The following is a 23,311-nucleotide window of genomic DNA, read 5'->3' as shown; positions in this document are numbered from 1 at the left end:
TGCTCCTGCCCACACGGCGGGCAGCCTGGCCGGCGGGACAGCCCTACGACGCCGCCTGCTGGAGACCGGCCGGAACTGCGCCGCCGCGTGGCAGAAGTGCGGTCTTGCAGCTCCGCTGCAGCCAGCGTCGCCCCTTGACCTTGTCGCTGTCCATCAGCTGGGAATCCACCTTGCAGGGATGTTGTGCAGGTAAAGTGGAGAGGGAGGAGAACCACGCGCGTCGCTGGCTTGGAGGAACGGGCGGTGGGGAAGAATGCTTCTTCCCATGATAAATATTATTATTGTTATTACTTTTGTTAATCTATTTTTTGCCCACCTATTTTCCCAGGGCAGGTTAAAGCATATTTTTTAACTTTTTAATAAAAGAACACAACTTCCATGCATAAAAATAGGGTGCGTCCTTGAAACATACACCTTGACTTTGAAAGGTGTGCATCTTCTCCAAATGCTGTATAATGAAGGCGCCAGATGTCCCTCTGCTGGGAGGGAGTTCCATACCTTAGGGGACTCCACGGAGAAGGCCCTCTACTGGGCTGCCAAACCCCCCCCCCCCACCGCCAAGTCTCTGAGGGCATAAGAAGACCAAAAGGAGCCCCTCTGACAGACAGTCTGTGGGGAAGCAGGGCGGTCTCCCAGATATTTAGGGCTTACTGGGAGCAGTTAGAAGGTTCTTGATTTAAAGTTGTGCAATTCCAGGTCTTGCCTTTCTGACCGTGGAGATCCATTGAGCTTTGCTCACAGGTAAAGCACAATTCCTGTTTCCCTCTCCAGGCAGAGGTGACCCAACAGGACAACCAAGGCCATCTCAGTGCCAGAAAAGGGCCTGAAGCCAGACTGAAATGGATCTGGTTAATCTGCCTCGTACATCCTATAGTTTTGTTTTTCAGTAATCTGTTTAATCTGACTGCATCTTGCCTTTCAGTCCTCCAAGACAGTTTATGTAAGATAATGCACAATTTGAATATCCCATAGAAATAACTAGCATTAGATTGGAACCTGATGGGAATCAGCCTTCAATAAACTGCTCCTCTCCAGATGTTTTGGACTACAACTCCCACCATCCAGCTGTGCTAAAAGGACTGGTGGGCGTTGCAGGCCAACACACCTGGAGAGTCTCAGATTGGGGAAGACTGCCTGACATGCCAAACTATAGCTGGGGAAGCTTACCTATGGTTTGGCCCAATGTCTGAACTGATCAAGCATGCTTTGCAGCAACAATCAGATACAGACACCATGGCTTGCACTAAATAGGATACGGCACAATCCCTGGCTTGACAAACAGGTATCCGTGGCTCAGTGGGTCAGTATGTCTGACTGTTAACCAGAAGGTTGGTGGTTCGAGGCCACCCCGGGACGGCTGTGGGTGGGATTCCTACATTGCAGGGGTTGGACTAGATGGCCCTTGGGGTATATTTCAACTCTACAATTCTACGAAACCATAACTATGGCTGCAGCTTTGCCTCCAGAGACGGAGGTGCAATGGAAACAGGGAGTGCTGAGCATGTGGAACACCAACGCAGTCAGCAGTGATAAACTGTGGTTTGCCTGTCCATTCGGAAGCTGGAAACACTTGGGTATTGTGTCCATTTATTTAAATCAGTCACACACACTGCTTTGGGTTCCCAAAGTCACCTGGATTACTTTATTCTATTGGAAATAGAACTCCTGGCCTGATCTGGGAAGGCAGTTTCAATGTTCTCACAGGCTATCATTCCCTGCTCATTGAGCCCATTATATATTATTTCCTGCTTACAGAGTCCATCATTGAGCCCTGTCTTGGAACAAGGGTGCCATCTGGTGGGAAAAGGGAGAGGCTATAGTCCTGACAAGAAATCCTCAGCATGGGACATTTATCTCCACTGCCTCAGCACCCCTAGGGCAGAATGTGATCCCTGCCCCTTTGCCTTTTTCCCTCTAGGTGGCAGCATCAGAACCAGCACTATGGACAGCTCCATGCCTCCAAGTGGGGTGGGTGGGTGGGAGGTCTGAAGTCCCATTCTGCCTAGATTTTTTTTAAAAAACTTATTTTTTACTTGCTTTTCAGCTGAAAAAACCTCTCAGAGCAATGTACAAGACTGCTTGCTGGCTTGAAGCCTAAAAGTAATGACACGAAAGGGAAAGGGGTTGGGAGGGAGGAGGAAAAAAGCAAGCTCAGGCACGTGTTTTTTTAGTTGCAGAGTTATTGCAACCACAAGACTTGGAATGATAAAATTTGGAGAGGAAGATGATAGTGGTGTTTCTGCTGCGCTGGTGGGGTGGCCCTGTAGTCCCACCTCCCTTTCTCTGCTAAAGCATGATTGAAAGGCTGCAGTTGTGGGTAGGGCTTTCTGAGGCTAGTCTTTCTCCTGACTGGCAGATCCAATGATGGAGGAAAAGGGCTTTTGATGTAACTGCTCCTGAATCTGTGGTGTGGGAAGATGGGGCAGATGAGTGGGCAGCTCCAATTGTGTGTGGAAAGGAAATTATGGGTTGTAGCCAGCACTAGCCCAGAGTAGACCCAGTAAATTAATGAACCTAAGAAAGTCAGGTTCACTGACGACAATGAGGTCTATTCTAGGTGGAACTAGCATAGGATACAACCCTTAATAAATGAATAAAATACATGTTGTGTTTAACCCTGTTGTCAAATATAGACATATTTATATAAACTCTGACCCTACTCCCCCCTCCCAAGATTATGTGGGGTACCTGGCTGGCCAGTTGGGAAACCTCTGCCATTATCCCAGATACAGAGTTTCCATTGATTTTATTTATTTCATAAAACTTATACACTGCTTCACTGTAAAAAAGTAAAAAATAAATTCAAAATCCGCAGTGGGGGTAAAAAAAAGACAAAACAATTCAAGTATCACTAAGACAAAATAACAGCAACAATTTAAGACTTTCTAAAAGGGTGACTGACAATAGACTATAGACTAGGTAAAGGTACCCCTGCGCGTACGGGCCAGTCGTGTCTGACTCTAGGGTTGCGTGCTCATCTCGCTCTAGAGGCCGTGAGCCGGCGCCGTCCGGAGACACTTCCGGGTCACGTGGCCAGCATGACAAAGCAGCAGCTGGTGAACCAGCACCAGCGCAGCACACGGAAACGCCGTTTACCTTCCCGCTATAAAGCGGTCCCTATTTATCTACTTGCTCTTAAGAGTGCTTTCGAACTGCTAGGTGGGCAGGAGCTGGGACCGAACGACGGGAGCTCACCCCGCCGCCGGGATTCGAACCGCCAACCGTACGATCGGCAAGTCCTAGGCACTGAGGTTTTACCCACAGCGCCATCCGCGTCCCCAAGACTATAGACTAAGAGTAGATTCAAACTTGAATCAACTTTCTGATCATCTGGCATGTCTAAGGAAAAATGTTTAAGCTGAAAAGAAAACTGTGAAAGCATCACCTGCCTGATGACCAACATTGCCGCATGCTTGAAGGCAGACAGCAGCTTCAGGGGTTGCAGGCAGGAGTATTTCAGGGTGAAGGACTTGTGCTGATGCCCGGCTAGCTCAGTCGGTAGAGCATGGGTCTCTTAATACCAAAGTCGTGGGTTCGAGCCCCACGTTGAGCGCGCCTCTTTTGCCCATTGGCTAATTAAAAAGAAGGAAGTTTGTTTTAGCAACTCATGTGACAGGCAGGCAGGCGCAGCGGAGACGAGACGGGAAGCAGGAGGAACCACCGCCGAAGACTACAAAACCCAGCATGCCCCGGGAGAGGAGGAAGAGCCAGGCGTGGAAAGATCCCGTGCGCGCGCATGCGCCGTAGCGGAGGCTCCCCTCCTCTTGCCATAATGCGGCGACGCAGCTGAGGAGCCCCCGCGGGGAGGGGGAGGCGGAGGAGTCGCTTATAAATGGCGCCCAAGCAGGACCCCAAACCCAAATTCCAAGAGGGTGAGCAGCGGCAGGAGGGAGGGTCGAGCCGGGGACGGAGGGGGCGCCCTGCCGGAGACCCCCAACCACGGACCTCCAACCGCGAAGGGCGGGGGAGAGGGAGAGGAGGGGGCGCCCAGAGCCGGGCGGGGGGCGGCGGCGGCAGCCGCTCTGCCTCCCCCTCCCCACCCCAGGCAGGCAGGCAGTGCATGCACAGGAGCCCGTTTTCCCCGCAGCAAAACGGCCCCTCGGGTTCTTCTCTTTGTCTCCCCCTCCCCACTCCTCAGAAGGGGGGAGAGGGAGCCAGTAGGGGGTGTTTCCTCCCCTCTCTCCTGTCTGCGTCTTGCGGCTCAGTCTTCCTCTGAGGAAGACCCTGGTTGCTGGGTCAGGCCGAGGAGAATGAGCCCAACACACACCTGAATTTGTCTTTATTGCCTACTAGTCATAATGGCTACTCGTCATAATGGCTACTAGCCACGACGGCTATGTCCCCCCCCCCCCAGTAGGAGGCAGTGATGCTCCTGGATCCCTGTGGCAGGGAGAGCTGCTTCTGCCCTGTTGGGAGTCCGGCTGCCTTCAAGGCTTCCTACTAGGGGCACCTGGTTGGCCACTGTGAGAGGAGGGTGGTGGGCTAGGCGGTGGACCCCCTTTTGGCAGCTGGCTCAGCTGCAGCAGCCAGACGCTCCTCTTTCTGCCTGCAAATGCCCTCATCCTGCTCAGAGGCTTTCAGCCTCTCCTGTGGGCACCAGAGCTCCATTGCGTGGCCTGGCACAATAGTTGCTAGCCCAGGCTTTGTGTATGTGGGTTGAGCACAGGTGGGCATATGACACTTTGTCTCCTGTGCCATCTCTTGGTGTGGGACAGGATCAGTCCCTCTGGCATTCTCTGTGGTAGGCCCTGGAGTCTGGACACCCTTAATTAGCAATGCTCAAATAAGTCTTCCTCTTAGCTTATAGGGAGGCAGATTGCTACTTGACGGTTTGGTACTCTGTGCATTTCAACATGAAAATGAGGACATCCATGTGTGCGCGCACACACACAGAGGGCGGCGTTGGCGTCCTGTGCAATCCAAATCTCTGATGAGGAAGTTGCATTGCTTCAAAGGCACAGATGAAAAATCCTCTGATTTTTCTGTGTGTCTTATCGCTCAACTTTGAAAGCAAAAATATGTTGCCTTGGAAGCCCTTTTTGCACTTGTCAACAGAAACACCAGCTTTTGAACATGCGTGTTTACTTGGGTTGGTGGAAGGGAAGTCCAGTTTGAGCAAAATGGCGGTTCAGCTCTGCGTACCTTGGCCCAAGCTCTTACGAGGAGCTGAAATAATAAGATGAACGTTAACGGATCCTTGCATCTTCATTTCAGTGCGATGATGATATTATTCAGTGTTTGTGTGGTGCGTGTGCGTCTAGGCCTGCTTTTCCTACTAAATGGAAATTTTCTCACAGGTGAACGGGTGCTGTGTTTCCATGGACCTCTTCTTTACGAAGCAAAGGTATGTTGGCTGTAGTTTGCTGTGGCAGACGACGTTAACCCACCCACGGCAGTGCTGGATTTAAGGGGTGGTGGTGGGGGACGCGTGCGCTGTGCAAAACAAAACAAAACAAAAAAACCTGCTCTGGGGCTCCAGAGCCAAAGGGCCTGATTCACATACCATGCTTTCCTCTGCCAGCAATCTCGCACAGAAGCAAGCCTGTGCAAACACAGCAGCCACAAGCAGCCCGGCTCCCTTTCTCTGGTCCGCTCCATCCTGCCTTCCTTTTGAAGTCCTTCTGCAGTACTGATGGTATCGTATTCCTCATGCTAAGAGAGGCAGCCTGTGTGGCAAGTGACTGGGGACATTGTGCCCTCTGGGCAGCCTCCGTGTCCCCAGCTGCAAGGAGCAGGATGGGCTCGCACTTTGCATGCTGGGAAACTCCCAGAACATCTTGCCACAGCAAGGGACCCGATTTGGCTGGGGCAATTAAATACCCTGTAGGCTGCCTAAGAACTGTTAATCTGGCCCAAAGTGGCATAAAAGTCTCTGAATTGCACGTGGACTTGCTAAGTTGTTGACAGACTTTCTTCTTCCTCCTTCTAGTGTGTAAAGGTTGCTATAAAGGACAAACAGGTGAAATACTTCATACATTACAGTGGTTGGAATAAGAAGTGAGTATTTATTTTTAAGTAACAATAACAGAAAACAAAAAAACCCTGTGTTTGATACAAGGTATATATCCTACTCTTTCTCCAAAATGGAGCACAGGATGGCTTGTGACAATGGCAATCAAATACCCACATCATAACAAAACCATTATTAAAACCAAAAAAATCAATCTACAATGAACAGCAATGCTTAAAGTTCCTTCATTTCTCTGGCAAACTAATGTTTAAGGTCAGAAAGTTGGGTCAGCACAAAATATGTGCAGCATCTTTGCAGGATTTCACCCCTGGCATTTCCAGCCAAAGCAGATGGCAGCCTGTCCTCAGTCATCCTTTGGACTAGGCTGCCGAAACACACTGTGTGTGTGTAGCTGCTCCCGAAGGTGTTTTGATAACTACAGTTAGTTCAGGGATATGGCTTCTAGATGAGCAACTGAGGACAGCTGTTGTGATGCCAACGTTTCACCAACACGACCAGCTCCCTGTCAATTATTTCTGGGCCCAGCTCAAAGTGCTGGTTTTGATTTTTAAGACCCATCATGGCTTAGGGCCAGGATACCTGGAAAATTGCATGGGTTCACATATACTTGCCAGTACATTGAGATCTGCAGAAGAGGCTCTCTAGGTTTTTCTGACATATTCTGGTTTCAGGGGAAAGGGCTTCTCTGTGGTGGTGACTTTAGAATGCTTTTCCCAGAGAGGAATATCTGGCACTTGCTTTGGTATCTTTTTGGTGCCAGGCAGATACCGATTTTATTTTCCTAAGCTTTTTTAATTCAGTTGATCTGTTTTATTCACACACACATTTTGTTCAGCTTTCTTATGTGTTTATATTTTTGTGTATTGATTATTTTATTGCAACGATCTCAGATGTGCTTGAAGTTTCAAGATTAATAAAATAATAATAGTGTTGAACCCATAAGTCAACCTTATCCACTCACTGCCACAATTGTGAAGCTTTTGAGCAAAAAAGCCCAGGCAACACAGCTTTGTGAATTATTGAAGGCTCTTTGCTCTTCACCTCTTGCTGGAGAAACAGTTACAAGTGGTGTGAGTCAGAATGTGAAATGGAGATTTCTCCTAAGTCTCTAATTGCATTCATTCATATCTGCTTTCCCCATTCTGGCATCCTCCAGATGTTTCAGACTACAACTCCCCATCAGCCCAGGCAGCATGACTGTATGACGCTAGGGCTGGCTGGCCCTGACGGGAGCTAAAGTTCTAAACATTTGGGTGGCACCAGGACAGGGAAAAGATGAATTACATGCTAAGTAGCGATTATGGTTCCTGTTGCAGACATTGATAATTTACCAGAAAGGAGAAAAAGGAATAAAAAGAAACCACTGTCTAAATTCAAGCAGTGCCCCAAGTTTAACTAGTTATTCTATGGAAATATTAACTGAAATTTCCTAAGTTGAAGGCTACTCCCCTCTCTGCCAGGTTTAAGCTGATACAAAAAAGGAGTCTTCATCTGCCCACAGATTACAGGGCACCCTCCTGCTTTCCTCCCATGTGCTCTCCCAGCAGTGTGGGCCACAATCAAGGCATCCGAATACACCCTCTCTTTTTACTCTAATCTAACAGTCCTCCCTGAAGGCTGCTATCTGCTATCTATTCTCAGCCACTCCACACACTCCCAAGGTGGTTGTGGGGAAAGGGAGTAACTTACGTGTCCTCCCTCTCTAAGCTCCCACTAGAATAAAGCCTGTGCCTGCCTCAAAAGGCCTGCTGTGCCATAGCAAGGTTTTTGTGGCCTGCAAGAAGTGACAGCGGATTAGGCAGGAAAGGCACAGTGGAAGTCCTGGCAGGTTTCAGTGTCCTGATCAGTGGCAACAGAGCGATTGAAAAGGGGTGTGTGTGTGTGTGTGTGTGTGTGTGTGTGTGTGTGAGAGAGAGAGAGAGAGAGAGAGAAAACCCCACAGAATAAGCTGCAAATTGATCAGTAATAGGTGGGGATGGTAAACCATGAGGTTATAATCCTGTCGCCTAATCAGAAAGCGTCCCCAAACTTTCTCCAGGAATGTAGTTTTCAGCTAACTTTAAAGTGCTTCTTAATGAAAACAACAGCTAGAACAATGATTCTTTTTTCTACAGGAATTGATTGAATACCTGGATTCCGAAACTTAGGAGAAATCCACCCACTTGTGCCTGTAACCCCGTGTTAGGCAGGGCTGCAAGTCGGAAAAGCAAAGTTTTTATAAATAGCTGTCTATAAATATTTTTTAAATAAATGGATAAAGTTCATTGGTTTTCTGTGAAGCCACTGAATTAACAGCTAGGCGGTGGGCTTCTTGTTATGTAGCCCCTGAAAACTCTTCCCTTCCCTTGCAGCTGGGATGAATGGGTTCCAGAAAGCAGAGTGCTCAAATACGTGGACACCAATCTGCAAAAGCAGAAAGAACTTCAAAAGGCCAATCAGTGAGTATTACCTAGTAATGGAGGAACTAAGCCAGGCCAGTGTATAATAAGTGGTTGGGGTTTTTTTTACAGGGGTCTCTGTATTCGTGTGTAAGAAAGGTGTGGGGAACCTTTGGCCTTTGCAATGTAACACAAACTTAAAACAGCAAACCTTTTTACAAGATGAATACATTATTGCCTCTGCCAAAAGGGAAAGGGGTGTGCCCCCAGAGAGAGCAGCAGTAAATTCTTGGGGAGCTGCTTCTCCTTGCAGGCTGGGATGCGGAGGGCAGGACAAATGGGAAAGACAGCCCCTTGAGGGTTCAGCAAAGTCTCTCTCCTGCAGCCTGAATATGTATTATATGAATTTTATGTGTGTGTGAATTTTGTAGAACTCACTTCACCTAGTACGGGAGAAGGTTTCCTTCTCTCTCATTGCTCAAGCAGGAGAGCTCTTTGGAGCTATAATCTACTTACCCCCAAATTGCTTTAGACATACGCTATGAAATGCCTTCTGTGTTGTCCTGAACTACGTACTGGATGGAGCTCACATTCTGTGCAGGTATATATAAACATATAACACTGTTGGAAAAAATTGCAGCATGGGCACTGTCAGGGCAAGAGGAACAGACCAGGATGCCACAGTTTCAGTGCAATACTTAGGGACATTCCCAATGTTAAATTTTAACTGGTTGCACTGGCAGTTAAGAATAGCAAGATAGGTAGGGCTTCTGTTGCAGAGATACTTCTGTGCTATGGAGGCATAGAGATGCCTCTAATTAAGTCCTGTTTTGATGACTCTTTTTTTCAAAGGGAACAGTATGCAGAAGGAAAGATGAGAGGGGCCGCACCAGGGAAAAAAACGTCCGGACTCCAGCAGAAAAATGTTGAAGTGTAAGAAACTATTTTGCCTGCTTTATTCTTTTTCAATTTAAAGGCTTTCCCTCACAATCTTTTGGCCTTGAAGATCTTAGCAAGCATATTTCCAAAGCTTAAAACTGTACTGTTGATACATGTGGAATGTTGCTTTGGAAAATGTAACTTTAGTGCTGAGGAAGCTGCTTTCCAATGAAGAACCTTGATGGGAAATGAGCTTGCCACCATTTCCAAGAGGCTGGGATTTGAATGGTCCAATAGGCGTTCTTTAGGCAGTCATGGCTTCTACAGTATTGTAGGAGTTTTTGAGCCCAGCTCTTTCCCTTACTGTTGAGCAGTCTTAAGTGAGCAGGTGGCGAGATTTCGAAGGAAACTAGCCTTGTCCTTCTCAGGAAGGGGGCCTGCTGACTTCTCTGAGTGTCCTCTGAGAAAATAACACCAATGATCTGCGTAAGCCTGGGCTCAACCTTGTGTTGCTTCCATGGATGGATGAATAGTGTACATAACAGAGCCCAGATATGACAAAATAGCATTCAAGGTAGGAGGAAGATGTTAGCCCTGGTAGGCTTCCCACCCTCCAGACACTTGTTGAATGGGGCTTTAACTTCCTCTAAAAGCTGTCTTGCCTTTTCCAGCTGAACTGAAGTGCATTCTCTTAAAGGTTCCATGTGTCGGGTCTGACACTCTCTCCTTAACTCAACCCCCATTGTGCCTAGATTTTTCAGACGAGATGGAGCGCATACAGTTTGCGGTTTGGAGACCCCTGCAATATCGACGCGGTGAGTTAAGGATGGATTGTCACGCCAGGATCTTCATCCTGAAATCCAGATTTCCTTGCTTTGTGTAGATTTATAAGTTTCACTCTCTCTGAAAAATGATGTATAGGCATATTATGTGAGTACAGTGGTACCTTGGTCTATGAACTTAATTAGTTACGGAAGTCCGTTCTTAAACCGAGGCGTGCTTTCCCTTCTGAGGCCTCCTACCGCTGGTGCCCTTCCACTGTTTGTCTTCTGAGGCAAAGTTCACTAGCCGGAACACCTGCTTCTGGTTTTTACGGAGTTTGTTGCCCAAATAGATCGTTAACAGGACTGTTCGTAGACTGAGATACCACTGTAATGGAATATCCTCCCTGGAGATAGCTGGTAGAATAACAATTTATGCAGTTCTTAATGCATCAGACTTTCTCGAAGGTGTTCTTCATGATAAAAAACCCACCACCATCTTGGTTGATCGCTCCTTTTTGTACTTCCTCCAGGACTCGTGATGTGTGGATTTGATTTTCAGATGCTGCATATGGATATTCCACTTATTATTAAATTTATATACCACCCTTCATCCAAGGATCATAGGATTTACAGTATATAAACATGAAAATACATAGCATAGCATTATGTTATTATAACAAACAAAAGAATGACTCCCTGCCCCCCAAATTTAAAAGGCCATAGATTGTTTAATTAGCGAAAGGCCTGGGAGAAGAGGAATGTTCTTGCCTGGTGCCTAAATATATGTAATGAAGGTGCCAGGCGAGCCTCCCTGGGGAGAGCATTTCACAAACAGGGAGACACTGCAGAAAAGGCCTGTTCTCCTGTTGCCACCCTCCAGACCTCTTGTGGGGGAGGCACCCAAAGAAGAGCCTCAGGTGATGATCACAAGATCTGGGTCGGTGCTTATGGGTGGAGGTGGTCCTTGAGATATTGTGGTCCTGAGCTGTTTAAGGCTTCATAGATCAAGCTAGCACTTTGAATTGGGCCCAGAAACTAACTGGCAGACAATGCAGTTGGGCCAGGGTTGTAGTTATATGCTCAGTCTGTCTTGCTCCAGTGAGCTACCTAGCTGCTGAATTCTGCACTATCTGAGGTCTCTGAACCGTCTTCAGAGGAAGCCCCATGTGTAACACGTTGCAGTGATCTAACCTTTTCAGATGCTGATGAGAATTGTAGCTGTGCTCTTTAATAAATCATGAAGGCAGGTGGTTGGCTGGTCTGCCATGCTTCCAGCTATTAGGGTGGGGTGAAAGAGGCTGCTTCTACACCTGATTTTTTTAAAGGCAGTGTACATTTCTGGTGTGCCTTTGCAGCTGCAGGTGTCATGGGGGAAGGATACTAGTTTTATGGAAAATTTAAAGCATGTAGCTCTTCCTTTATTTTAGCAAATGCTGGAAAAGCAACTTCTACATATGCCAAAGCCTGTCCTTTCCGTATTAGGCCTAAGCACCTTGAATTATCCTGCGTGGATGACGTTCCTTTCAACACTGGGCCTTGCGCTTTGCGGCTTGGTCAGTCCCTTACAGATCAAGTGATTGGGCTTAGAAGAAGGAACTTTTTTTTTAAAAAAAGTGCTGGCCTTATACTTGCTTTGCATGTGCAATAACAGTGTCTCTTTTCCCTTTGGCAGGAAGACCAAAAAGAACAAACAGAAAAGTAAGAGCACCTCTTTTGAGTTGCCCACTCTTGTCTAGCATGACGTTCTTCTAGATTTTCAATGTTTCGCCAACACTTCTCCCCCGGCCCCACCTTACTTTTGTAAGAGCCAAAAGGGTTAAGGAAAAGATGGCCCCCCCAGTGTGTTGGCTCCAAAATTGAAGCTCCTAGAATCCGGGAGCAGCAGCAGGGAGTAACTTTCAATTAGTTACTTGGAGGCCATTTTTTTATCTCCTGTTGTTATTTTGATGCAGTAATTTATTCAAAGCTGCCCACTCTACATAAATACACATCCTGCTAGAACTTGAAATTTTTTTATATTGGTATCTTAAAAAAAATATAAGGGAAAGGGGAAAAAAGCAGTTAATTGCATTGGGTGATAAAAACTACTCTAATCAGGTGGCAGCCCTATAAGTCTTAGTTTGAGTTTTGATCATCTACCAGATTAAATCTGCATGCCTAGACTATTGAATATGGCCTGCCCTGAATGAAACAATAGTTACTTTATTATTTATTATTTTTTAAAAAAGGTTTTGCTTGAAACAGGGGTCTTCCCTCATACATAAGAGAGGGAAAGTCTTTTTTAGTGCCTGCTAGTATTAAAAGTTTTAATGTAACACTTCTTAATAAGCATTGCCCAATCAATTGGATGCATCTTTAAGTCAATCAAAAAGTTTGTAATAGTTCAATTAACTCAAGACATTGGAGCTACCCCTGAAGCAGTTCTTAGCAATGCTGAGCAACTTAAAAAATGGGGTTTGCATCCGGGATCCCAGTGACTATTTTAAAGGGGCTGCCACAACATTGGGGTGCAGTGTGTGTGTGTGTGTCTGTCTGATTTCTGGTTCTGTCCAGTAGACCCCTTCCGCGAGTGTGTGTTGTGTGTGAACTGCCACCTGTGTAAAACGTTTAGCTAAAACCACAACAGTGATTCCCTTGCCTGTTTGTGTAGCTCCTGGAATCGGTGAAGGCAGCAGCACTAATGAAAACCCTCAGCCTCCCAGGAAGAAAAGGGCTCGTGTAGATCCCACTGTTGAAAGTGTAAGTATTTTGGACTGTCTGGGACTCTAGGTAGAGTTCCCCTTGTTAGGTTGCAGTCATTACACAGTTTGCAAGTCTTAAAAAAGAAAGAATATCCAAGATGTTTTGGATCCATCTCAGCCTTTGGGCAACTTCACAAGGAAGGGGGATAGATGGCAATAATATATATTTTTTTCAAATCCCTTACTTCAGTATTGGAGCAGTTAGTGCAGAATGCTGCAGCACGATTGCTGACATGAATGAGGCCTTGTCTGCATATAACACCTGTGCTCAGAGACCTGCACTGGTTGCCAATTTACTACCAGGCCAAGTTCAAGGTGTACAGAGCCCTTAACAACTTGGGACCAATTTATCAGCAATATCTCCGTACAGCATATACGCCCAATTTACTGCTTCGATCAGTGGAACTGCTGTTGTTACAGGTGCCACATAATACATGTTCCACATTTGTAAAAACTCTTTTAGTGCGGCAGGACTTACACTTTGGAACTCCCTGCCAATTGACACTAGGCTGGTGCCTTCACTGGACTGTTTCAACGCATGTTAAAAACATTTTTGCTTAGACAACCCTACACAGATAAGTTGAATGCTGGTGTGAATTTTAATCTGCTTTTCGTCAATTGTTATTTTAACTTTGCAAAAGCCTTAAATTATTGCTGCTAATTCTTCTTGATTGTTTTATATTTTTGTAAACTGCTTTGATATGTGGTTTCTTTTCTTTTTTACAATCAAGAAGTGTACAAATTTTATGAAACAAATAAGAAACGCAGCTTGTGGGAATACGTGAATGCTTATATCGAGTGGCAATGAACATATTTTGCGGCTCCTTGAAACTTTGTAAGTGTCTTCATGGAACCACAAGAAACACTTGGCAGCCCTCCCTATAGGGCTGGCAATAGACAGCTGAGGTTTTCTTCCTTGCGCAGGCTTCTGAATGGTTGTGTCCTGCCGTCACAGTGCCAAGGTCTGTTCTCAGATCCTTGGATCTTGCTAGTAAGGACATCTCTGAATACAGAGGTGCAATATTGTTAAATTCACTGATACACTGTACATTTTCTGAGCCCCCAATACACAACAATGTGCTTTGCTTGGTGCCAGTATCCGAATGCAGGCCTTGTGTCTTTTATTCTTCAGGAGGAGACTTTTATGAACAGGGTTGAAGTCAAGGTAAAAATACCCGAGGAGCTGAAACCGTGGCTTGTGGACGACTGGGATTTGATCACCCGGCAAAAGCAGGTAACTCTGAAATTGTGTTACTAAATGAACTGCTTATTTTTAAGCCCCTGCAGTAACCTGAGTTGGTTGTTAGGTAATGTGATATTTCTGTTTGTTTGTAAGCCGCCTTTCAGCCAAAAAGGCACCCAAGACTAAATCAACACATAAAAATACAATAATGCAAGTACAATTGATAGAATTTCAAAATGTTTCAGCAGTATTACAAACTAAATACATCCATGCACCTTCCAAAAAGGCAAAGAACATTCCCTACAGAAATATTAAGAGAAGGCAAGAATTCTTAAGAAGCATAGCTGTCAACTTTTCCCTTTTCTTGCAAGGAATCCTATTCGGAATAAGGAAATTTCCCTTTAAAAAAGGGAAACGTCGACAGCTATGTAAGAAGCATCTTTGCCTTACAAGGTCCCAGGCAGCGGGTTGCAGGAAGGCAGGTGGAAAACCTGGTGGCCCTTGATGGCTCCTGCAGATTATACTTCTAAAGACCGTAGTGGGGTTTTCCCTTGTAGGCTAGTTAGCTACTTTCAGCCTTGCCATCTTGCGGTTGCAAAGGAGGTGCAAGTTTCTTCCAATTTGAAAGAAGAGGTTCCATGGAGTTACACCTCTCTCCTGGCTCCAGTCTTTTTTGTTCTGGCTTAGGCGCCTCTCGCTTTCTTCCTTAGCTCTTCTACCTTCCTGCCAAGAAGAACGTTGACTCCATTTTGGAGGACTACGCAAACTACAAGAAGTCGCGAGGGAACACTGATAACAAGTGAGGAGGGGTGGTGGTGGTGGTGGGGGCGCATCAGAAGGGCCCATTGTGGAGTATCTCTAACCAAAAGTATTGGTCCTTTGATATAAGGAGGCTGACCTCAAACTCTTTGTTTATTGCATTTATATACCCTCTTTTTTTCCAAGGAGCCCAAGGTGGTATATATGGTTCTACTTGCTGCCCCCGCTCCATTTAATTCCCACAACAACCTTGTGGCTGGCTCAAGGGCACCCTGGTAGCTTCATGTCTGAGTGGGGGATTTGAACCCTGCTCTTTCAGGTCCTAGTTTGATACCCAACTGTTTTGCCGCACTGGCTCTATTTGCATGAGACATGTATGTTCTGCACAGCTGTTCAAAGCAGCTTAGTGTGTTTATATTTCTTTTCCTTGTTCTATCTTGAAAACCCCTTCCAGTCCTGCAGGAAGGTTGGCTCAAATTCAGCATGAAGGTTTGGGGTTTTTTTGCAGCCATGCCTCAAGTAATCTTACAACCCAATTCAGTAGTTCTCTTCTCCCCCAGCCCTGTTTGAGGTAAAGTATTTGGGGGCTTGCTTTGTGTGAACCTGGAGGAAGAGGGTGCCAGGAATTGACCCTGGTCAATTGACCCATTGAACACCTGACTCCGTTTATCCACAAAGGGATTTTATAGAGTTTGCCCCACTGTAATATCCTGAAACATTTCCCGGAGCATTCTGGGACACAACTGAATTTGTAACTCTCCGAGGCCATCCAAACAAAGCTCTCCCTTCCATGCTGAAGAGGGCGACTGGATCCAACCCAGCCTTGATCTGGCAATAGCCGAATCATGGCAAAAGCATGGTAATATGCCATTTGCAGTGTCACCAGGATCCTGCTTTGTGCAAAAAAGTTAGTCTAGAATGTGACTGCCCAGTTTCAAGGTTGCCGTGAAGGCCAGGAGGCTATGCCAGTCAAGGCAGCTTCTTTGGGGGTCTTGAAGCCCCCTACTGTGAGAAAAGATGATTTGTGCAGTGTCAAAAAAAATTCTAGGTGCTCTTTTTAATTTTTTAAAAAAGCGATTGCAGGCTCATTATTTTATGCATGCACTTCCACATTTCCCCCACAAACTGATTATTGCTAAGATAGGCTTCTGATACACACAAAAGGGGATGGGATGACGTCCATTCCTGAAGGTCTGTAGCTTGGTTCTCACAGGCATCTGGTTGGTCACTGTGAGAACAGGATGCTGGGGAACAGCAGGCGTTTCTTATGTTCTTATGCAAAGGCCAGCCTGGGAGCAGAGCAGATAACACCAGGGGGTGGAGAATATCTGTGGCCCTCCAGATGTTGTTAGGCTTCAGCTGCCAGCACAGCCAGGGATGGTGGGAATTGGAGGTTCCCAGCTGCTGAGAACACACTGCAGATGTGCACAGATGGAGGTCAGCAGGAAATGAGGTGACAGCTAGAATTCCTAGAACAGGAGGGTTTGGTGGCCTTGTCCATTTCCACCCCCCACCCCCCGTGGAACGCCCTCCCTTCAGATGTCAATGAGATAAAAAACGCAACTTTTAGAAGACATCTGAAGGCAGCCCTGTATTGGGAAGTTTTTAATGTTTGATTTTTTATTGTCTTTTTATATATGCTGTAAGCCGCCCGGAGAGATGGGTGGGGTATAAATGAAATATTAATAACAATAACGAATTCTTGTTCTGGCTATTGCTGACCCTGCATTTTTCTTGCTGTGCACCAGAGAATATGCTGTTAACGAAGTCGTGGCAGGCATCAAAGAGTACTTCAACGTCATGCTGGGCACTCAGCTGCTCTATAAATTTGAGAGGCCGCAGTACGCAGAAATCTTAGCGGACCACCCTGATGCGCCGATGTCACAGGTGTACGGAGCTCCCCACCTCCTGCGGCTGTTTGGTATGTACATAGTTTGTGGGACACAAAAGGCTTTTCCCAACCTGATAACCGTCGCTTTGGACTGCGACTCCCACCAGTCCCGGCCAGCATGCTGAGACCTGATGGGAGCACAGCCATGCTGCCTGAGGTTTCTGGGAGCTGCAGTTCAAAACATTTGGAATGCACCAGGTCGCAAAGTCTGGCCTGAAAGATACATTTTACAAATGTGGCCACAGCACTTTTATGAGGAGGCTGTTCTTTTAAATGCCAGTGGAAGCCGCTTCTTAGCTGACAAACGAGGCCGTCTCTTTCCAGTATGCATGTCCTGTTCCTTAGGTGCAGCATTCATCTTGTTTTTGAACCCATCGGAAAGCTGCACAAAGCAATTTATTGAATCAGGGGGAAAATTATAACAGACATAAGAATTATGTTGGGGAAAATTGAGAGTTGAACACAAAGAGCTATTGGAGGCCCAGGGTGTAGGGTGGCCTCATTGCAGAAGTTCATGTGAGTGAGCATGTGGTGTGATTTCCCCATAAATGAGGCCTTGGGAGCTGCACTGCTCTCCTTTGGGTGGAAGCCTCCAGCCCCAAGATACGAAATACCTTTGCTTCCTTTAATCATTTCTAGTACTGTGGGCAGTGTAGGATGAGTTGCAGAAGATTCAGCGAGGTCCCCATCCTGGTGCATCATTCTATTAGACCAGTGGTTCTCAGACTTTGGGGAGCTGCTGCCCGCTTGGTTCCATAAACTCACCCCCAGTGCCCCCTGCCCTATAAAAAGCATTGCTCAGGATAGCAGTTTGCAAGACCCACTAAGGAAGATAACACAAACAAATTTAAAACAGTGACCGTGTATTTAACATTTTTTCAATATCCAATTGAAACAATTTAGTTTAATACAACTAAATGGATGAACATGATCCACTGATACCAGCTTTTCAAAGCTTGACAGCCATTACATCTCCAGCACCCCCTTGCCTCTTAAGCACCCCTCTAGATAATGTCGCCACCCCCGGAGGGTGGTACCAGCCACTGTGCTAGACAAAACTGCCCAGGCTATATTGGGGGTTAGCAGCACCTACTAAGTGGACCTTTCATAACCCTCAGTTCCCCTCAGTGCTACTCTTCACGGTGTTCCAAAATGCTTCCTCACTTGTTTCTGACCCAGGAGGCTTTCCAGGCATCCCTGAAACTTCATCTCTGCCTTAGGATCACTAATGTGTCACTTTTAAAAGGCAGCTGCAGTCATGACCTGTATGATGTGATGGCTGGACAACTCAACTGGAAATAGAGCGGGTGAATTTTATGAATTGTGGAAATGCTTCCCTTAACGTTGTCTTCTCCCTTGTCCTTAAATTACCGTCTGAACAGTCCGGATCGGAGCCATGCTCGCTTACACGCCCTTGGACGAGAAGAGTCTGGCCTTGCTGTTGAACTACTTGCACGATTTCCTAAAGTATGTACAATGGATCGCGCTTGATATCTGCCGAGTTGAGAGAGGCACCTTGATCCTTGTGAGAGCTTGTGTTTCGTACAAAGATGTTTGCATGGGGGTTGTGGGCACCTCCAGGGCTCTTCTTCCTTCTAGCGTGATACCAGGAACTGTGCTTTTATCTCTTGGCAAGCTGAAATTTTGATGGATGAGGGGACAGGATTAGAAATCCTCTTCCGTGGTCTCTTAGTCCCATGGATTTCTTAGAGAAGTGTGGCATTTTTTTCAGGCTTTTGAGAGGCAGCATAGATACAGCAAGCCCTTAATGGGCCAAATCTCAAAGGATCCACTCTAGTGATCTGACCTAGTCTACTGCTGTGCCACAAACTTTTGCTGCTAACACAAGCCCCCTTGTTTTTTGCTGCAGCAGGCAGTGAGCCCTCTGGGAATTCCTATTATTATTATTATTATTATTAATTATTATTATTATTATTATTATTATTTGTATCCCACCTGCCCTCCAAGGAGCTCATGGTGCTTACGTAGTTCTCACGCTTCCCATTTTATACTGACAACAACCCTGTGAGGTAGGTTAGGTTGAGAGTAAGTGACCAGCCCAAGGTCACCCAGTGAGCTTCATGGTTGAGTGGGGATTTGAACTCTGGTCTCCCAGATCCTAATCTGGCACACTAACACAGTGTTTCCCAAACTTTTTTGGGCAACGGCACACCTGTTTACTGAAAAAAAATCTCGCGGCACACCACCATTAAAGCCCCGCCCCGTGACGTCAGCGCGCAGCGTCACGCCGGGAGGGACGCACGAAAGTGAAAGTTTTTTCCCTCCCCCCTCAGTCCCTCGCTCGGAATTCAGCTTGTTTGGGGCATCGCTCCGGCTGCTCCCTCTCCCGCCGCGCAGGAGCGATGCCTCTCTCTGGCTCTCCCTCCGCGCAGTCTACGGAGACAAAGCGAGAAATGTAAGACTAAATCTAAGTGAATCAATAAGAAAGGAGGATATGATGGTATGTAAATTAGACGGGCAGGTTGAGATGACAGGAGGGGCTGGGATGGATGCGGCTCTGTAGGAGAGAGGGGCAACCCGGGCAGCGGCTGAGAAACCCGCTGCGTCCGCCGGTTTCCACTTATTCTGCCCCGCGTGGGGAAGAAGGCGGGAGGCCTGTGGCAGGAGCTCCGCCCCGAGGGTTGTCTTCTGCTGCGCCGGGTGAGAGGATCCGTCGCTAAGCCGGACACACGCACGCTCTTCTCCGCCCAGAGGTTCGGGAGCGCACGCAGCTCGGGCTCGGCTGAATCTCCCACCAAGCGCCTCCTGCTCGCCGCTGCTCTTGGCTCCAGCCTCCCTCGCTTTGCGCGCCGAGCGGCTCCTCGCCGCCGCCGCCCCGCCTCTCGCCGCCCGACTCGCCCGCCTCCCTCCAGGCATCTCGCGGCACACCAGCCGATGTCTCACGGCACACTCGTGTGCCGCGGAACACCGGTTGGGAAACACTGCACTAACATACTGGCTAGGATTTGCTCTGCCTTCTGTCTAAAGTCATAACATAATTCTGCTACTTAATATGGGCAGGTGAAAAATGTTTCCTCCCACAAGTGGGGAGAAAAAGAGATCATTGAATATGCAAAAACAAAGTTTTTGGAGAGGAGGCGATGACAGCATCCTTCTCTCTGAAATACTATATTTCTGTGTGAGTTAGTCTGAAGTGGTACCTGTGTAGGTGCCGAGGTTTCTGTCTGCCTGGGTGAGCAGTTGAGCTTCCCTTTCTTCCTTGCTTAAAGGCACAGCCCAGGGGTGTTCTGGCTGTCTGTCTGTCCTAGTTCTGCAAAATAGTGCAAGAGGGGGGCTTGTGGGGCTGAGGGGAAGCATGTGATGGAGCTGTGAGCTGGGTTTGTATGCCTGTCTCTCCACATTCCTTGCAAATCCAAGCTAACACAATAACACCAAGATTGGACACTGTTGTGGATTTTCTTAAATCAACCACACCCAGTTGTGATGTCTGAGATGGCTTGGTCAGAACAACACAGCAGTGGAGTCCACAGGCCTATAAATTAAACAGGCTTATGTAGAGGCATTCCCTCACTTTAGCTTTACACATGTGTAGAGTGTTATAGTCTGGTGATGACTAAGCAATGGCCTTATGGGACAGAGCAAAAGTGACATCCACAACAAGAACTGAGGAGGAACAGGGCCAAAGAAACATCTATCAGTGTTAGGAGGTTCCTTCACACATCTTCAGACAGCTTGACTCTTTTGCAACATCCTCTCCCCAAACCCATCCGTCTGCCAGCATTTTACCATATTTTTCCAGGTATAAGACGCCCCCTATTTTTTTTAACCCAAAATTAAGAAATTAAGTTTTTTAGCTTTTTGGGGGGGTGGGGGAGGTCACTTCCACCAATTGCTCACTCGCCTGCCCGCCACTGCCAATCGCTTCCCACAGCCACTGCAAATTGCACACCTTGCTGCAGCCGCCAATTGTCTGCCCGTTCGCCGCCACCAACAGCCCACCCGCCCACTTGCCACAACCGCCAATCGCCTGCCTGCCTGCCTCGCCACAGCCGCCAATCACCTGCCCAGTTGCCACAGCCAATCGCCCGCAGACCTTGCCGCAGTCACCAATCACCCGACCAATCGCCGCTGCCAATCTCCTGCTTGCTGCTGCCGTTAATTGCACGTCCCCCCCCCCTCTGCATTCACTATCCGTGTATAAGACGACACCCAATTTTTGCCTTTTTTTTTTAAAAGCAAAAAGTGTTGTCTTATACACGGGAAAATACGGTATTTGTATGGCGCTTTCCTACAACAGTAAATATAACAACATGCAAAACAACATTTCAGTACTATAATAAGATTACATTAATAACACCCAACAACAAAAATAACAAGGGAGTTTGACAGTTTCACCTTGCTCCTAGAAGCTCCTCTATTGCACAGCTTTTTATAAGGCTTCCAAAGACTGGGTGGGGCAGCTGGGGCACCCTTTCAACGCTTTCTTTCACTGCCCATACATCTTAGGCTATCAACTAAATAAAATATCTCACTAAGCCCAACCTCTTGGCTTCCACGTGAGATTCAAGCCTGTTGCCTTCCCCTTCCTTCCCCGTCCGCAGGTACCTAGCAAAGAACTCTTCCACGCTGTTCAGCGCGAGCGACTATGAAGTTGCACCTCCGGAGTATCATCGGAAAGCTGTGTAAGCTTCTCACACTCATGGGGTGTGCGTGTGTGTGTGCGCGTGTGTATGACTGTATCACTGGAAGGGATCCTTGGGTCTCTGCAGCAGACCTGCCCAGTTCCACGTCTGCTCACGGTCTCCTCTTGCACACGTCTTTCTGCACAGCTGACATCCGTGTCAAGTGAATAGTGTTTTGTGTCTTCAGATGGAACTGTTGCCGCCCCACGTCCCAAGGTCGCTTTTCCTTCAGACGGATCTCTTTCAAGGGGAGAGCCTCCCGGAGCGTGGTCATTGGATCGATTTTGGTGTTGGAATGTGGTGCTGGAAATGTGACGAAACGTTTCATAGTCTTGAGCCTCCTGCATGCTTTTAGGCCCATTTCCCCCCCTTGAAACCAAGCTGATGATGGTTTGATGGTGTGTTGTCTTCCTCTTCCATCCCTCAACCCCTTCAAAACAAGCAAACAAACTCTTGCTTCCAGCCGAGTGGGGAGGACCAAACGCAGATGTCTACTTGCAGCTTGGGAGGGGAGGGACAGGGTGGGGAGGGAGTTCATGTGCTTTCTTGGTGTTGGGAGGGTAAAAATGTGTGGGTTTAAGTCTGTGTTCTTTGCCTGCATAGCTGAAGAATTGTGGGGTTATCTTTTGTCTTGGGTTCAAATGCACCTTCTAACATAGGACGGATTTGCCATTGTGTCTCACAAGTTTTCTGAAATGTTTTTTTTTTTTTTTTGTAGGGGATGTTTACAGGTCCCCAAATAAACTTTTCTATTTCAACTGTTAAAAGACGGGTCTGTTTTGCTGCTTGCAAAACCATGCACATCTTTAAAATGTGGTTTTATTCCAGCCATGCATATAGTAAAGGTAAAGGTACCCCTGCCCGTTTGGGCCAGTCTTGCCAGACTCTAGGGTTGTGCACTCATCTCACTCTCTAGGCCGGGGGCCAGCGCTGTCCGCAGACACTTCCGGGTCACATGGCCAGCGTGACAAGCTGCATCTGGTGAGCCAGCACAGCACACGGAACGCCGTTTACCTTCCCGCTATAAAGTGGTCCCTATTTATCTACTTGCACCCGGAGGTGCTTTCGAACTGCTAGGTTGGCATATAGTAGAGTCATATAAATGTAGAGTTGGAAAGGATGAGCATGAGCATGATGTACATGAGCAAACAGGTTTGGGAAAGAGGCACTTAAGAACACCTAAATGGTGATCTGGGAGCAGGGTGGTGAGTGAGAGCGATGTGCAAATATTGGTGGTGAGGCTACATTTTGGGAGGTGGCAAGGGCACAAGTAGCAAACAAGTTATCACCTAACACCTTTCCCCAGCCTGCTGCCCTCCAGATGTTTTGGACAGCAAGCCAGCCTATCTGGGACTGATGGGGCTTTCAGTTCAAAACATCTGGAGAGCACAAGGTTGGGGAATGCTGACCTAACGTATGAGCAGTAGCTGCAGAAGGGGCTTATTGAAAAAGGTGAAAGGCCATGTGAGAAGGGGAGGGAGGGCAGTGAAGCTAACAAGGACTGAAATAATCTGTGTTCTTAATTATAATAATTTTATTATTATTTATATGCCACCCATCTGACTGGGTTGCTCCAGCCATTCTGGACGGCTCTCCCCAAAATACAAAAAACACAATAAAACATAAAGCCTGAAGACTTCCCTATACAGGCCTGCCTTCAAATGTCTTCTAAAAGTCAAATAGTTGTTTATTTCATTGACTGGTTTTGTCCTGATTGGCCTTGGACAATGTCGTTTAGAAGTGGATAGTTCTTAACACATTTGGTCACCTGAGAAGGGAGTTTTCTCGGGACTAAGTAGATAATGGAGGGTATCTAGATCATTAGCTGGGCGTAAGTGTTCTTGCCATGAGTGGTGAATGCAAAGGAGTGGGATGCAAAAGGGGTTCTATGTGGGTGAAGGCTTGTACCCATAATTGTCTGCTAGTAGGTGGCCCATGATCTGTTTAACAGTGGTTTACAGTAACAGTGGTTTACGCTCAGGAATGGAGCATCCTCAGAGCCCAAAGTAAACCCAGTCAGGGTGTACCTTGGGTGGCTGGATTGGGTTAGAGGACAGCTAGACAGAATGGGATGTGTGTTTTCTGCAGATCTTGCACTCTTA

The 23,311-nt window shown here is 47.1% G+C and overlaps 1 protein-coding gene across 7 annotated transcripts; it reads left to right on the top strand.

Annotated features, from left to right (window-relative positions):
- Nucleotides 1-3,718: 3,718 nt before the first annotated feature.
- On the top strand, nucleotides 3,719-21,976 carry MORF4L1 (mortality factor 4 like 1). 7 transcript variants are annotated; one of them, XM_077919104.1, is made up of 14 exons: nucleotides 3,719-3,872; nucleotides 5,298-5,344; nucleotides 5,930-5,997; nucleotides 8,323-8,409; nucleotides 9,202-9,282; nucleotides 9,981-10,043; nucleotides 11,665-11,690; nucleotides 12,619-12,731; nucleotides 13,866-13,967; nucleotides 14,627-14,715; nucleotides 16,424-16,596; nucleotides 17,949-18,033; nucleotides 21,129-21,209; nucleotides 21,357-21,976. In XM_077919104.1, exons 1-14 carry the CDS (start codon nucleotides 3,833-3,835, stop codon nucleotides 21,358-21,360), a joined length of 1,059 nt encoding a protein of 352 aa, XP_077775230.1. In that variant the 5' UTR covers nucleotides 3,719-3,832; the 3' UTR covers nucleotides 21,361-21,976. The 7 variants fall into 7 exon arrangements, with proteins under 7 accessions (XP_077775230.1, XP_028562294.1, XP_077775229.1 ...); XM_077919106.1 differs by adding an exon at nucleotides 5,522-5,635 and having other exon boundaries at nucleotides 3,765-3,872; nucleotides 21,129-21,976; XM_028706461.2 differs by having other exon boundaries at nucleotides 12,643-12,731; nucleotides 21,129-21,976.
- The last annotated feature ends 1,335 nt before the right edge of the window (nucleotides 21,977-23,311 follow it).

This window comes from Podarcis muralis, chromosome 14 (assembly GCF_964188315.1).
Source record: "Podarcis muralis chromosome 14, rPodMur119.hap1.1, whole genome shotgun sequence".
Taxonomy (NCBI): Eukaryota; Metazoa; Chordata; class Lepidosauria; order Squamata; family Lacertidae; genus Podarcis; species Podarcis muralis.
This window is presented reverse-complemented; position numbering and strand designations above follow the sequence as displayed.